The sequence below is a fragment of the Heptranchias perlo genome, chromosome 2 (genome assembly GCF_035084215.1).
Source record: "Heptranchias perlo isolate sHepPer1 chromosome 2, sHepPer1.hap1, whole genome shotgun sequence".
Lineage (NCBI taxonomy): Eukaryota > Metazoa > Chordata > Chondrichthyes > Hexanchiformes > Hexanchidae > Heptranchias > Heptranchias perlo.
In genome coordinates, this window is record NC_090326.1 from 108101567 (window position 1) to 108117455 (window position 15889).

Genomic DNA, 15889 nt, shown 5'->3' on the forward strand with positions numbered 1-15889 from the left:
AATGCATCAAGGGGTATGGAGAGAGAGCGAGAATATGGTAAGGAGATAGAGGATCAGCCATGATCATATTGAATGGCAAAGCAGGCTCGAAGGGCCGAATGGCCTACTCCTGCTCCTATTTTCTATGTTTCTATATTATAGGACACGCCCAATATTCAGTTCAAAGTCAATGGAGCTGAATAATGAGCGGAGGATATAATAGGCGACTGATGCGATGCCGACTGATGTCCAATTTCACCCCACCATCTGTGCCAGCTGTATGGTTCTGTTAGCCTGCATCACCTCAGTGAGATTTTATTAGTGCCACTAGTGTGTGCTGCAACAACTGTCAGTTGACACACCAACTTAACTTGATCTCAAACAAAATGTATTTGGAAAAAAATATATTTCTAAAAGAGAAATATCACATAAAGCAAGTGAATTAGGGTTAACTTTGATTTTGCACTTCAGTACTTTCTCCCCCTGCAAGCTGTTGCTTGACTTCTGCTAGCTTCTTGCAGGTTGTGATCAGTAATTCGGCAAATCACAGGCACAAGTCCATGTTTCTACCACTTTGCGGCATAGGGCAATGGAGATCAAAAATGCTGCCTCCACAGCAGGGTTTTTTTTTAAAGTAATTTAAGAAAGCATAAACACAACTACGGCGATGCAACAATTATAATCTTAGATTTAAATGAATTACATATATAAATTCCAAGCCTGTAAAACTAACATGAGAGCCACATCAACCCTCCAGCATCGTTCAAAGGTTCTGTTTGTTTTAATGTTTTGAATGTGACCTTATTACCGTTCTTAAAAAAGATTGGCAAAGCAATTGTATGCAACTTCCTAGTTTTGTTATAATATCTGAACACTTACTTTTCATGGGATACACTGAACTTGAATTAGGAACATTCATTTTTTTTAGGACTCTATCACAAGGAACTGGTATAGAATCATAGAATCATAGAAAATTTACGGCACAGAGGAGGCCATTCAGCCCATCGTGTCCATGCCGGCCGAAAATGAGCCACCCAGCCTAATCCCACTTTCCAGCTCTTGGTCCATAGCCCTGTAGGTTATGGCACTTCAGGTGCACATCCAGGTACTTTTTAAATGAGTTGAGGGTTTCTGACTCTACCACCCTTTCAGGCAGTGAGTTCCAGACCCCTACCACCCTCTGGATGAACATTTTTTTCCTTAGATCCCCTCTAATCCTTCTACCAATCATTTTAAGTCTATGTCCCCTGCTTATTGACCTCTCTGCTAAGGGAAATAGGTCCTTCCTTTCCACTCTATCTAGGCCCCTCATCATTTATTACATCTCAATTAAATCACTCCTCAGCCTCCTCTGTTCCAAACCCCAGCCTATCCAATCTTTCCTTGTAGCTAAAATTCTCCAGTCCTGGCAACATCCTTGAAAATCTCCTCTGTACCCTCTCTAGTGCAATTACATCCTTCCCGTAATGGGGTGACCAGAACTGTACACAGTACTCAAGCTGTAGCCTAAACAGTGTTTTATACAGTGCCATTATATTCTATGCCTCGGCTAATAAAGGAAAGTATTCCATATGCCTTCTTAACCACCTTATCTACTGCTGCCTTCAAGGATCTGTGGACATGCACTCCATGGTTCCTCACTTCCTCTACACCTTTCAGCATCCTCCCATTTATTGTCTATTCCCTTGCCCTGTTTGCCGTCCCCAAATGCATTACCTCACATTTCTCTGGATTGAATTCCATTTGCCACTTTTCTGCCCACCTGACCAGTTCATTGATATCTTCCTGCAGTCCACAGCTTTCCTCCTCACAATCAACCACACTGCCAATTTTTGTATCATCTGCAAACTTCTTAATCATACCCCTACATTTAAATCCAAATCATTAATATATATCACAAAAAGCAAGGGACCTAGTACTGAGCCTTGTGGAACCTCACTGGAAACAGCCTTCAGTCACAAAAACACCCATCGACCATTACCCTTTGTTTCCTGCCACTGAGCCAATTTTGGATCAAACTTGCCACTCTCCCTTGGATCCAATGGGCTTGTACTTTTTTGACCAGTCTGCCATGTGGGACCTTGTCAAAAGCCTTGCTAATATTCATGCAGACTATATCAAATGCACTACCCTCATCGACCCTCCTTGTTACCTCTTCAAAAAATTCAATCAAGTTAGTCAGACACGACCTTCCCTTAACAAATCCATGCTGACTGTCCTTGGTTACTCCGTGCCTTTCTAAATGATGGTTTATCCTATCCCTTAGAATTGATTCCAATAATTTGCCCATCACCAAGGTTAGACTGACTGGCATGTAATTACTCGGTCTATCCCTCGCTCCCTTTTTAAACAGTGGTGCAACGTTAGCAGTCCTCCAATCCTCCGGCACCACACATGTACCCAGTGAGATTGGAAAAAGATGGTCAGAGCCTCCGCTATTTCCTCCCTTGCTTCTTTTAACAGCCTGGGATACATACATGGTATATTTCCAGATTGGTCTATTAATAGTCAAAATGAACAAACTAAAATCAGCAAAACCAAAATGTAAGTTTGAAAGTCTCACTGTACAGAATACTGATCAGCTTGGCCCAAGTGAATAAGAGTTCACTTACGAATCATAATAGTTTAGAAGCACCAGGTGTTGAAAATTAATTTATGAACCACTGGAAAAGCAGGAAATTCACCAGTCATACACCATTATTTTTACAAGTGATCAACACAAATCATTAAATTAGATTAGAATCATAGAATCATAGAAAAGTTACAGCACGAAAGGAGGTCATTCAGCCCATCGAGTCCGTACCAACTCTATGCAAGAGCAATCCAGCTAGTCCCACTCCCCCACCCTATCCCCGTAGCCCTGCAAATTTTTTCCTTTCAAGTACTTATCCGGTTCCCTTTTGAAGGCCATGATTGAATCTGCCTCCACCACCCCATCTGGCAGTGCATTCCAGATCCTAACCATTCACTGTGTAAAAAAGATTTTCCTCATGTCACCTTTGGTTCTTTTGCCAATCACCTTAAATCTAAGCCCTCTGGTTCTTGACCCTTCCTCCAGTGGGAACAGTTTCTCTCTATCTACACTGTCTAGACCCTTCATGATTTTGAATACCTCTTTCAAATCTCCTCGTAACCTTCTCTGTTCCAAGGAGCTTTTCCAGTCTATTCACATAACTAAAGTCCATCATCCCTGGAATCATTCTAGTAAATCTCTACTGCACCCTCTCTAAGGCCTTCACATCCTTTCTAAAGTGCGGTGCCTAGAACTGGACACAATACTCCAGTTGTGGCCGAACCAGCGTTTTATAAAGGTTCATCATGACTTCCATACTTTTGTACTCTATGCCTCTATTTATAAAGCCCTGGATCCCGTATGCTTTTTTAGCCACTTTCTCAACTTGCCCTGCCATCTTCAATGATTTGTGCACATATACCCCCAGATCTCTCTGTTCCTGAACCCTTTTAGAATTGTGCACTTTAGCTTATATTGCCTCTCCTCATTCTTCCTACCAAAATGTATACCTCGCATTTTTCTAAATTAAATTTCAGGTGTCCGCCCATGCCACAGCCTGCCTATATCCTCTTGAAGTCTATCACTATCCTCCTCACTGTTCACTACACTTCCATGTTTTGTGTCATCTGCAAACTTGGAAATTGTTCCCTGTACACCCAAGTCCAAGTCATTAATATAAATCAAGAAAAGCAGTGGTCCTAGTACCGACCCCTGGAGAATACCACTGTACACCTCCCTCCAGTCCGAAAAACAACCGTTCACTACTCTCTGCTTCCTGTTACTTAGCCAATTCTGTATCCACGCCGCTACTGCCCCTTTTGTTCCATGGGCTTCAATTTTGATGACAAGCCTATTATGCGGCACGTTATCAAATGCCTTTTGAAAGTCCATATACACCACATGAACTGCATTGCCCTCATCTACCCGCTCTGTTACCTCATCAAAGTTTCAGTTCATCAGAGAGAGCCAGCATGGATTTGTGAAAGGTAGATCGTGCCTGACAAACCTGATTGAATTTTTTGAAGAGGTGACTAAAGTAGTGGACAGGGGAATGTCGATGGATGATATTTATATGGACTTCCAGAAGGCATTTGATAAGGTCCCACATAAGAGACTGTTAGCTAAGATAGAAGTCCATGGAATCGAGGGAAAAGTACGGACTTGGTTAGGAAGTTGGCTGAGCGATAGGCGACAGAGAGTAGGGATAATGGGTAAGTATTCACATTGGCAGGATGTGACTAGTGGAGTCCCGCAGGGATCTGTCTTGGGGCCTCAATTATTCACAATATTTATTAACAACTTAGATGAAGGCATAGAAAATCTCATATCTAAGTTTGCCGATGACACAAAGATTGGTGGCATTGTAAGCAGTGTAGATGAAAACATAGAATTATAAAGCGATATTGATAGATTAGGTGAAAGGGCAAAACTGTGGCAAATGGAATTCAATGTAGACAAATGTGAGGTCATCCACTTTGGATCAAAAAAGGATAGAACAGGGTACTTTCTAAATGGTAAAAAGTTAAAAACAGTGGATGTCCAAAGGGACCAAGGGGTTCAGGTACATAGATCATTGAAGTGTCATGAACAGGTGCAGAAAATAATCAAGAAGGCTAATGGAATGCTGGCCTTTATATCTAGAGGACTAGAGTACAAGGGGGCAGAAGTTATGCTGCAGCTATACAAAACCCTGGTTAGACTGCACCTGGAGTACTGTGAGCAGTTCTGGGCACCGCACCTTCGGAAGGACATATTGGCCTTGGAGGGAGTGCAGCGTAGGATTATTAGAATGATACCCGGACTTCAAGGGTTAAGTTACGAGGAGAGATTACACAAATTGAGGTTGTATTCTCTGGAGTTTAGAAGGTTAAGGGGTGATCTGATCGAAGTTTATAAGATATTACGGGGAACGGATAGGGTGGATAGAGAGAAACTATTTCCACTGGTTGGGGATTCTAGGAGTAGGGGGCACAGTCTAAAAATTAGAGCCAGACCTTTCAGGAGCGAGATTAGAAAACATTTCTACACACAAAGGGTGGTAGAAGTTTGGAACTCTCTTCCGCAAACGGCAATTGATACTAGCTCAGTTGCTAAATTTAAATCTGAGATAGATATCTTTTTGGCAATCAAAGGTATTAAGGGATATAGGCCAAAGGCGGGTATATGGAGTTAGATCACAGATCAGCCATGATCTTATCAAATGGCGGAGCAGGCACGAGGGGCTGAATGGCCTACTCCTGTTCCTACGTTCCTATGTTCCCAAGTTAGTTGAACACGATTTGCCTTTAACAAATCCGTGCTGACTTTCCCTCATCAATTCACACTTGTCCAAGTGACTGTTAATTCTATCCCGGATTATCATTTCTAAAAGTTCCCCACCCCCAAGGTTAAACTGACTGGCCTATAGTTGCTGGGTTTATCCTTACACCCTTTAATGAACAAGGGTGTAACATTTGTAATTCTCCAGTCCTCTGGTACCACCCCCGTATCTAAGGATGTTTGGAAGATTATGGCCAGTATCTCCGTGATTTCCATCCTTACTTCCCTCAGCAACCTAGGATGCATCCCATCCGGACAGGGTGACTTATCTACTTTAAGTACAGCTAGCCTTTCTTGTACCACCTTTTTATTAATTTTTAGCCCATCCAGTACCTCAACTACATCTTCCTTTACTGAGACACTGGCAGCATCTTCTTCCTTGGTAAAGACAGAAGCAAAGTGCTCATTTAGTACCTTGGATTACTAGTCCAGTAACATAACCACTATGCTACCGTTGGGGTACAACCCGTCTAGCCTGTACAGGTCCCATCTCCCCCAGAACTGGCCTCAATGCCCCTGGAATCTAAAGCCCTTCCACCTGCACCTTCTCTCCAGCCACGCATTCATCTGTTCTGTCCTCTTATTTCTATACTCGCTAGCGCGTGGCACAGGGAGTAATCCAGAGATTACTACCTTTGAGGTCTTGCTTGTTAATCTCTTTCCTAACTCTTTAAAATCTGCCCGCAGGACCTCATCCCTCTTCCTACCTATGTCGTGGTACCGATATGGACCACAACCTCTGGCTGTTCACCCTCTCCTTCCAGAATGTTCTGCAGCCACTCAGTGACATCCTTGACCCTGGCACCAGGGAGACAACATACCATCCTGGAATCACGCCTGCGGCCGCAGAAACACTGTCTGTTCCCCTAACTATAGAACTCCCTATCACTATTGCTCTCTTGACATATCTCCTCCCCCCCCGTACAGCTTAGCCACCCGTGCTGCTATGGTCTTGTCTCTGGCTGCACTCCCTCAAGGTACCCTCTCCCCCACCAGCATTCAGAACTGAATTAGATTTTATCCTCTTACCAGTACTAGGCTGGAGGTGCTACCAGTGATAAGGCCATTATTAGGACAATGTCGGTTTGCTGAGCTTGCAATTTCTCTGCCTTCACTGACAACAAAGAAGGTTACAACCACTTTCAACGGGACAGAAACTGCATGCAAAATAACGGTGAGCTTGACAGCAGTCTCCGTTGTTAGTGGTGAAATGGAGGAGCAAGTTCAGGTGTTCGCCCATTCACACTTAAACGTGGAAATCCGGAACTTGCTCCTACTGGTTCACCGGCAATATGACAGCTTCAAATTAAAGGGATATTGCTGTCAATGAAATCACTGAAAAGGCGCAAACTTGCTCATCTGCTCACTGGAAAGTAAATAATGGGCCACCAATTACCACCTGAGGACGCCGTATTGCAACAGCATCCTCTGCGACCACCGGTGAATCAATAGAGTAAGTTCACGAATGCACAAATGCGCAGTAAAACCCCGAAATCGCGAACTTGCTCCGATTGGTTCACCGGCATTTTGACAGTTACAAATTAAAGGACCACCTACGTTACAATCAAACACAATCATTAAACATTCATAAACTTACCCATCTGCCCAGCTGGAACGAAGATACTTACGGCATCAAACGGTATGATGAAAAATACTAGCCCTATACTACTTTTTGAAAGTGCGGTGACTGTTAATTACTGTGAAATAACAAAAATTAAATTTTAAAAATGTGGAATATCAAATTACTCTAACATGAATATTTTTTGATAATTAAAAAAAAATTTAAAAATTTTTTACTTTTAACTTCTGTAAGTTTCAGTAAATTAAATAATTTCCTTGGCTTTTTATAATAAGGTATGTTAAATTCTTATTTACACTAACATAGAGAATGTAACTTTAAAAGAATGAGTTTTACTTGCCTGTTTGTGGGGGGGGCTTCCATTCCCATAGCCATTTGCTATGCGCTTCAGCCCACGCTGTTCAAGGCTAGGCTGATCTCACAATTTATTTCTAGCCTCTCAATTCAAGCAATTCCATGCCATGGATACGGAGTAAGTTAAATTTGTTCCTTTCATTCGTAGGGCCTGCTGCGGACTTTGCCATGCCGGTCGGAGCAATTTCCGGCCCAATATCACCACAAAACAGGTACGCTTAAAAATACCAGGTCTCAACTAAGTTTTAATAGGTCTAAAGTAGGTCTTATTGACTGCCAAACAACTAAAAATTAACTTTTAAAAATGTGGAGTCTCTTTACTCCTTATTTTAATAGTTTTTGGTCATTAAAAAAAAATTTTAAATTAAAAGATTAATTTTATTTTACTTTTCCATTCTGTCTCTTTTATTTCATTCAATTATTTCTTACCCTCTTTTTTTCACTGTCTATAACTGTTTTTACAATGATTTTAATGTTGTACCTTTCACTTCCTGGGTTTCACATTTGAAGCCTGCAGAAACAGTTTTGCAGCTGGTCAAAAATGCTGCGATCCGATCGGCCGAGGGGAGAGATCGATCCTCTCGCTTCTCCCAGGGTCCTAGCTTCACTTGAACTGATGCTGGGCTTTTCTCAGCTTCCTATTCAAGGAAGTGCCCGAAGTAAAGACTGCGGTAAGTTAGTAGGTTAGTATAAATCTGTGGAACGGCGAGCACTGTTGGTTCGCCGCTCCGAGCAATTTCTGCCCCAACATATCAGAAAACCTGATGAATGGGTAGCATGTTGAGTGTCCAAATACAAATTTTCCACTTATCACAGATGACAAGTGCAGATGGAGACTGAACAAAATGGTAATTTGCTTATTACCATAAAAATATTTAGGTACTGCAAAGAAACAAAACAGCACTCCTATCCTCAGTGAAATAGAAATTCATGAAATTTCCCATTGAATTAAGTCAGAGGGAGGGAGAGAAATACAGTCAACTCCAGCTACATGAACAGTTAATGGGGGAGAAATTGGTCTGCATTGCACTCATTTTTTGGGTGGAAAATGGGAGCGACAAGGACCAATTTCAAGGCACTACGTCCTGTGCCTCAAGGGCGCCAGAAATACGGCCAACCACATTTTGGATCGGGCAATGGTCCGGTGTTCCTAGGGGCCACCTAAAACATCCCCTGACCGCCATTCCCCAATCTCCCTCTCTCTTCTGAGCCCCCATTCCAAAGTCTCCCTCTCTCTCTGACCTCCCCCCCCAATTCTCCGACTCCCATTCCCCATCCAATATAGTATATCCGCATGGGCTCAACCCCCACTTCTGGGGATTAGTCCTACTGCTGATTTATGCAGCCTAATGGTTATAGTACTAGACTAAGAACCCAAAGGTTGTGTGATCATAGTCTCGCCATGGTATGTTGTGAAATTGCATTCAATAAATCTGGTAATTTGTGGTCTAGCACCAGAAAAATTACCTTGAAGAGCTGCTACTGAGGATGAACCACAATCCTTTCAAAAAGGAATGCCACCCACAGAACTGTATAAGACTTTGGCTTATGTATCTGCCAGTACCATGTAATTTGTAATGTAATATGAATTCTGTAATACACCAGGACCTGAGAGACCACGGAACATTCTTCCTTTTACCAACAACTCAAAAAAATCAAATATTGGCAGGGCCTGTATATATATCTACTCCGCAACAAGAGCACAGCATGACAACAACTGACGCTGGTGATTAGATGATTTCATAGACATAAGAGCAATGAATTGCAACATAGGCAGAAAATAGGCAGACCGCCCAAGAATCAGTGAAAAAAGAAAAAATTCACCAGAAGAAAACAGATGCAGGGATCAACTGCATCGGCAGCGGTGTGAAAATAAAACTGTTATAAATGGTAACAGCACTACTCCTGGTGTTAACAAAAGGAAGATTTCAAATAATATTGTCTCTATAGTATTGTCTGCACTATTTTTCATCCTCCGCATGAGACTTGGATCAAATAGTATTGTCTGCACTATCTTTGCCTCCTAGCCAGTTAGATGTCTTTGACATTGTGTAAATTGCAATCTAATTCATTTATAGACTCCCAATTTAATCATCTAGAATAAATTAAGGATTATTATTTTCCTCAGGAATATCATGAAATAGAATAATAATGGGAACCATTAAAGACTTAAGTAAATCAAAACATTTTTCAAATCTTGGTTCCTGCTCAATGAGCAGCAATCACTCTCTTTCAAGGCATTAACAGACTTCCTTAAATTGACAGACTGATGAGTTACTCATTTATTGCCTATTGTGATAAGAACATAAGAAATAGCAGCAGGAGTAGGCCATATGGCCCTTGAGCCTGCTCAGCCATTCAATCAGATCATGTCTGATATTCAACCTCAAGTTCATTTTCCTGTCCGATCCCCAAATCCCTTAATTCTCCTAGAGTCCAAAAATCTATCTATCTCAGCCTTGAATACACTCAATGACTCAGCATCCACAGCTCTCTGGGGTAGAGAATTCCAAAGATTCACAACCCTCTGAGTGAAGAAATTCCTCCTCAGCTCAGTCTTAAATGGCTGATCCCTTATGCTCCGACTATGCCCTCTCGTTCTAGACTCTCCAGCCAGGGGGATCAACCTCTCAGCATCTACCCTGTCAAGCCCCTTCAGAATCTTATATGTTTCAATGGGATTACCTCTCATTCTTCTAAACTCGAGAGAGTATAGGCCCATTCTACACAACCTCCCCTCGTAGGACAACCCTCTCATCCCAGGAATCAATCTAGTGCACCTGTGTTGCACTGCCTCTAAGGCAATGTTGCTCCTTGGCTGTCACTACCCACAGCTTCCCAACTGTAATAATCTCACCTTGACATAATGCCATCCTTCTTCCTGAATGGAGACACATAAAAGTAACTTACACATGTCTATATTATTAACGGTCACTAGTTTAGTCAATTTCATTGCATTGTTGCAATGTTGTAGAATTGTCTTCAATCAATTATATGCAAGAACTTCAACCAATCAGACTCCAAAGACTATGAACCACTAACAGATCAAATAAAGAATTTAGGATGAATTTCTTTACACAGAGAGTGGTGAGAATATGGAACTCACTGCCACATGGAGTTGTTGAAGCAGATAGCATTGACACATTATTGGTCAGCCCAGGGATATGGGGGGAAGGTGGGAAGAGGTGACTAGAGTAGAAGGAGGCTTATGTAGAGTATAAACACCGTCATAGACCAGTAAGGCCTGTTTCTACATTGTAGATTCTACACAAATTCGATGCAAAACCATTTTATTTAATCAATTAAATTCCAAAACTAGAAACCAATCAGGCCCCTTAATCAGGAACCAATCAGACTGCAGAGCCATCTCTGCAGTGTAATTTCTATTTGGTCATATTTCTGACTGAACCAACCACAATCTACCTAAATATATTTCTGTAGTCTATGGCTGCTATGACAGTTCCTCACCCATCCCACACACTTTAAAACTAACATTTATAAACAAAGTAAACTTATAAAAAGTTCAGGAATTCAGAAAAAAAATCACAAACCCCCCCTTCCCCCTTCACAAACATCACAATGTATTCTGCTGGGCCTCTTAACATTCTTGATTCCAGATACATCCTCCCTCATACTTTATGATCCCCACCTGATCAGGTGACTCTTTACATTCAATGTTCAATATAAAGTCTCCAAGTTCATCTCAATGTAAAAAACTACAATTCCCAGGATCACAGTTTCTGTATGGGCATGGGCACATCCTGCATGAGGGTCATACCTTCCATTCTGAGTAGTTGAACTTGATCATTGACAGTTTCCCAAAATCTCTGATGTTTTGACAGATGTTCATTACATAGAACAGCATGTCATTAGCATATCACAGTATTTTATGCTCAGTTCCTCCAGCCTATATTCTGTGGATGTCTGAATTTACTCTAATGCATGTCATGGCCACGGTGATGAGAAGAGGAGATAAGAGGTATCCTCTCAATGGAGAGGGAATGAATGCAGGGAGGGTAGTATTGGTGCACAAAGTGGATGTGCAAAGCTCCTTTATATTATCTTTTTTGCTAGATTTAGTTCATCCAGAACTGTGAGACACATTTAATTATATCCTAAAAACTGTAGATTAATCAACAGGCTTTAGATGACTACAATTTTTACAGCAAACATCAAAACACAATGAGCTCATGACAATTTTTCTTCATTGTTAATTTATGCATCTGATCTTATAAGTTTGAGTATAGCAAATCAGAAATAACAAAAAAAAACCTACCCGGCAATGAGAGTGAAGTTGCACCAGTCACTAGAATTCATTCCGTTAAGTTGGCTTTCAAACTGATATCCACACCAGTGCACTACTTCTAACATAACAGTCTCGTTACAGACCCCATTGGTTTTCCTCTCTGATTGGTTTGATTGTGACTGATTATGCAGGTTTGTATTGTCCTTGGCTGGAAATTTGAACAAGAACATTAATTTGATGCAAATATATATAACATATGTTTTAATCTGACAAGTTTTTTTTTAAAGTGCAATGATTGTTCTTTTTGTTTGACATCAAGACCTTACTTTACAGTTTTCAAAAGTATAATTATTTCAAATTACTTTTCCTGCAATATCCAACCCTTACAAATACAGCACTTTAAAATGAAACCAATAATACTCATTTTAGGTTACTTTCCAATAAATTCCAGTCAGAATACACCATGGACATTTTATTGAATTTTTAACAAGTGAAATTAAATACCAAGACTTTGTGTCCCATTATTCCGAAACACAGTTGCATCACTAATAGAATTATTGGTGCTTTGGAAACATCCAGTTAATGGGACTAAAATTTCAAAGAAAACTGGAAGGGTTTTGTAATGGTTTTCAAACACTTGGCAATTTTTAAAACATTGTTTGCATTAGGACAATTGCCTCAGTTCTGTAACAACTAGCTGTCTGAACTTGGAGTATATTTTGCTCTATGTGTAAAGTCATGAAAATTATTTTACCAAACTGTCATCTTAAACCTTGCTCGGCTTCTTTAACTTTGCACACAGCACAAAATATACCTCTAGATGAGTGTTTCAAGCCAGTGTGTAAGTGCTTCTCCTCTGGTCTAGACTTCAAAGCATAAATTGCTACTTTCCAACTTTTAGTTGTTAACCTTGTTCTGCTGGCTGTGATGATCTTAGGTACTGGTAGCAAACCTAGGCTGGACTGCTGCATGAGTCAACCATGCCAACATTTTGTATTCGTATAATACGTTAATATTTGTAACAGCTTGCAGGTTATCAATGTTATATACAGAAAGAATATAGATATATGTACTGTTTAACACCAAGTTATAAACATATACCAGGCACTAGGACTGAATCAAACTAGGTGAACAGAGCATGAGCAAGACTAAAAAGGAGAAAGCTCGCCAGAAGTGGACTAGATCAGTGTCAAACCGCTGAGCTTCTTCTTACCTGAAAGGCTAGATGTCAACAAGCTGTTACCTACAAAACATACAAAAATAAAGCATTAGAAGATAACACAAAGATATTACTGTATTGAACTATTTAGTTTTTAAAAATCAGAATATAAAATGATTCACTACTTGATCTCAATTTTAAACATGAATAATATTGTGGGTTACAGACATATTTCCTCCGGTGTTTTGGAAAGGCAGCACTGCCTTTATCTGTGACTAGCCGTGTCCCCATTCTTTCCCGTGCCCATCCGTTCGCTTTTACCGCGGTCAAGGCCACAATCCCGAAATAATGCCGGGAAAGAGAAAATGGCTGTTTAAATTAGAGGAGTCAACATGCAGAAAACGAAGCCGGAAAAGTTGCAGAAGAAAATGAACGAAGAGAAACTAAAACAAACTGGCGGACGGAGAAAGAATAGGTGAAGGACAACTATTTTTTTAAAGATAGCTGCGTAGGGACAGGTTAAAAAATGTTAAAAACATGGGAAAAGGGGCTAAAACTAATTTATGAAGTGAGAGATCTTGAAAGAAAAACGGAATGACGAAAATTCACAGTTTTCACAAATATATATTTTTAAAGAGACAGGACGGGGGTAAACATTACACAGAATGTTAACCTTCCATCCTGTAAGTGTCTGTTTGGTATTCTGGAGTGGTTACATTATACTTTGCGACAGGTATCACAATAAATCTGTGGGCGATTCCTGTCCCCTGTTTGCAGTTGAAGTGTTTTTGGTAAGTGCTGCTGTGTTGTACAGATGTGAACATCAGCCCAGCACTCAGCCCCTTCAGATTGGAAATGTCAGGTTAGTGTGTGGTAGAAAAATCATTCGCCACCTTACCCCAGACAGCGAAAGCCAAAAGCTGAAGAAGAATAAAGGCATCTTTCTCCATCACGATCTCCCGGCTCTGGGAAAGCGCTGCATTGAAAAGTGGAAGTCGCTGGTTTTCAGCACATTCGGCTTATTATCCGACACAAGTTCATCCCGTGTGTTTTATATCATGTGGAGCGCGGGCAGCTCGGCGAAGTTGACGAGTTTGCACCGAGTTCCCGCTCCACGGTCGACGTCCCCAGTTATTTCCAGGTACCAGTCTCTCCTTGCGGTCGCTCCCGGTCGGTCTGACAGGCGATTGGAGGGAGGAGTGGGATCTGGGATACTCGAGCGCTGTGGGGTTTTTGTTTTACACACAACGACGTTTGGTGCTCGCTCCGACCCACAATATCTGAGCTTCCTTCCCCTCTGTGCTTCTCCCTTCTCCAATCGATCTGCCTGTCGCAAGATCACATGGCCGTTAAAATCAGCAGCGACCCCCCCACTTCCTACACTCTGTGTCAGCACTAGTGCTGCCTCGTTCAGCACCGGTACCCTGTTCTACCCCTTGCATGTTGCTTAAAGGCCACATAATAACACAGGGCACTTTTTTTTCCAACTATAACATAATACATTTGCGATAAAAACAGAAATAATTCCTATATTACGAAGCAACCGTGAACAGGATAGCGGAAGAGATGGCAAAACGTCGAATCTCAAGTCGCTCTTATTTTGGTCATTTAAAAAGTCCAGGTTATTTTACTTTAAACTGTTGTGTTTGTTGGCAGTGATGCCGACGGGATACTGAGAGCAAAACAGCAATATTTTCTCAGGTTTTAGCCAGTTGATTAATTAATATCCGACCCACATAGTTTCGAACTGGAACAGTTGCTGAGGTCTTTATTAAACGCAAATCGCTGTCCACTTTCTATAAGAATTTTATGTGTGAGACTTGATAGCAATGTGTAAAAAAGGATCCGACTTTTTAACATAAACTTGTCACAAACCTTTTTTTTCATGTGACAGTTTGGGCGCAGAGATGTGTTTTCAACATATTTTCACACTGTGGCGATTAGAAGAGTTGGTAGTCATTCTGTGCAATACTGTGCACTTTCTTAAGTAGGATTATGCACAATTCTGGGCCAGCCGGCTTGAGCAGAGTAGATATAGGTGGTATATAGGGCGTGTAAAATTAAATAAAACATATTTTACTGAACTGCCCTTGAGCCTTGTTCCACAGAGGGAGTTTGACCTTTTAACTTGGTCCAGAATTATTAGCCGCTTCCAGACCCTATTTTGCTACAACTTTAAAATGAACATTAACATTAAATTCTATTTTCAATGTGCGTGATTTCATTCTTTTACCAGCGCAGTTTTCATTATTGAGATCTTAAATAGATCCAGCTAAACGCTAAATTCTCCTCAGACAGATATTTACGTTCTGGTGCATGTTGCACAGAATTACCCCGCCCATTTATGTCTCCGCCAGCTCATTACAAATGGATATACTGTGTTAAAAACACTAACAATGAAATAAATGTAAAATACCATTACTGTAAGATAACAAGGTCATTAACATCACGTGCTTTCCGTAAAGCTACCTGATCCATTTACTAATAGTCCGCTCATCAGTTTTAGATCAATTTCATGTACCGGGATACAACTAATCATCTGCATTCATAAATAAAACAAACTAACTCGTTTCGATTTAAAAACTTTTAAATGGCTTTTGAAATATGTACAGAATTTGAAACATATTTTACTGGTTGTAAGAGTATTGCCTTTGGGACAGTCTCGATCGAATTCCACATAGGTCCACAATACAATACTCCCCTACTTTGGCAGTAATTGGTATTAAATTGGCAAATCCCAGGGAGTTCACCGGGTGCTGATGTGAGAATTGGAATTGTGCTATACTCCTACAGTAGGGGTGCTCTTCTGAAGTTGGGACTGAGGCACATTGTTAGGGTAAAGTGAAGGAAGCTGTATTCCGCATCTAACGTACTATGCGGGCCTGGGTGTGCTTGAAGCAATACTGGATGCCCGAAATAGAAAATGTTACATCACCCAGCACTAACCTCCATCACCTTGATGGATTAAAAATAAATAAAAAGGAAACTCTATAAATAAAAGTTTCTGTATAAGAAGTTATTACACATAGCTTATCATTCTACGAGGGAAGGAAACTACATAGCTGGGGACTAACATCATAAATTAAGTTACAAAAGAATGTTAATGATTTTCTGTGCATAACATAATGGATCCTAACTTTCCGTGCAATCTTCTAATGTCAATATCTGTTCTTAACATTTTCAAATGAACTTACCTTTTATGAAAAGCAAAATACTGCAATTTGCACAGTGTTCAGTTGC

The 15889-nt window shown here is 40.8% G+C and overlaps 1 protein-coding gene across 2 annotated transcripts in view; it reads right to left on the bottom strand.

Annotated features, from left to right (window-relative positions):
- The window catches only part of LOC137342010 (receptor activity-modifying protein 3-like), a 156761-nt gene extending 142730 nt beyond the window's left edge, over nt 1-14031 (bottom strand). Inside the window, exons 1-3 of one of the 2 annotated variants that reach the window (XM_068005604.1) lie at nt 13548-14031; nt 12704-12733; nt 11521-11698 (exon numbers count right to left, since the gene is read on the bottom strand). In XM_068005604.1, coding sequence (XP_067861705.1) covers nt 11521-11698; nt 12704-12733; nt 13548-13599 — 260 coding nt within the window. In that variant the 5' untranslated portion in view covers nt 13600-14031. The remainder of the gene's footprint in view (nt 1-11520; nt 11699-12703; nt 12734-13547) is intronic. The other variant, XM_068005593.1, reaches the window with a different exon arrangement.
- Between the last annotated feature and the right edge of the window lie 1858 nt (nt 14032-15889).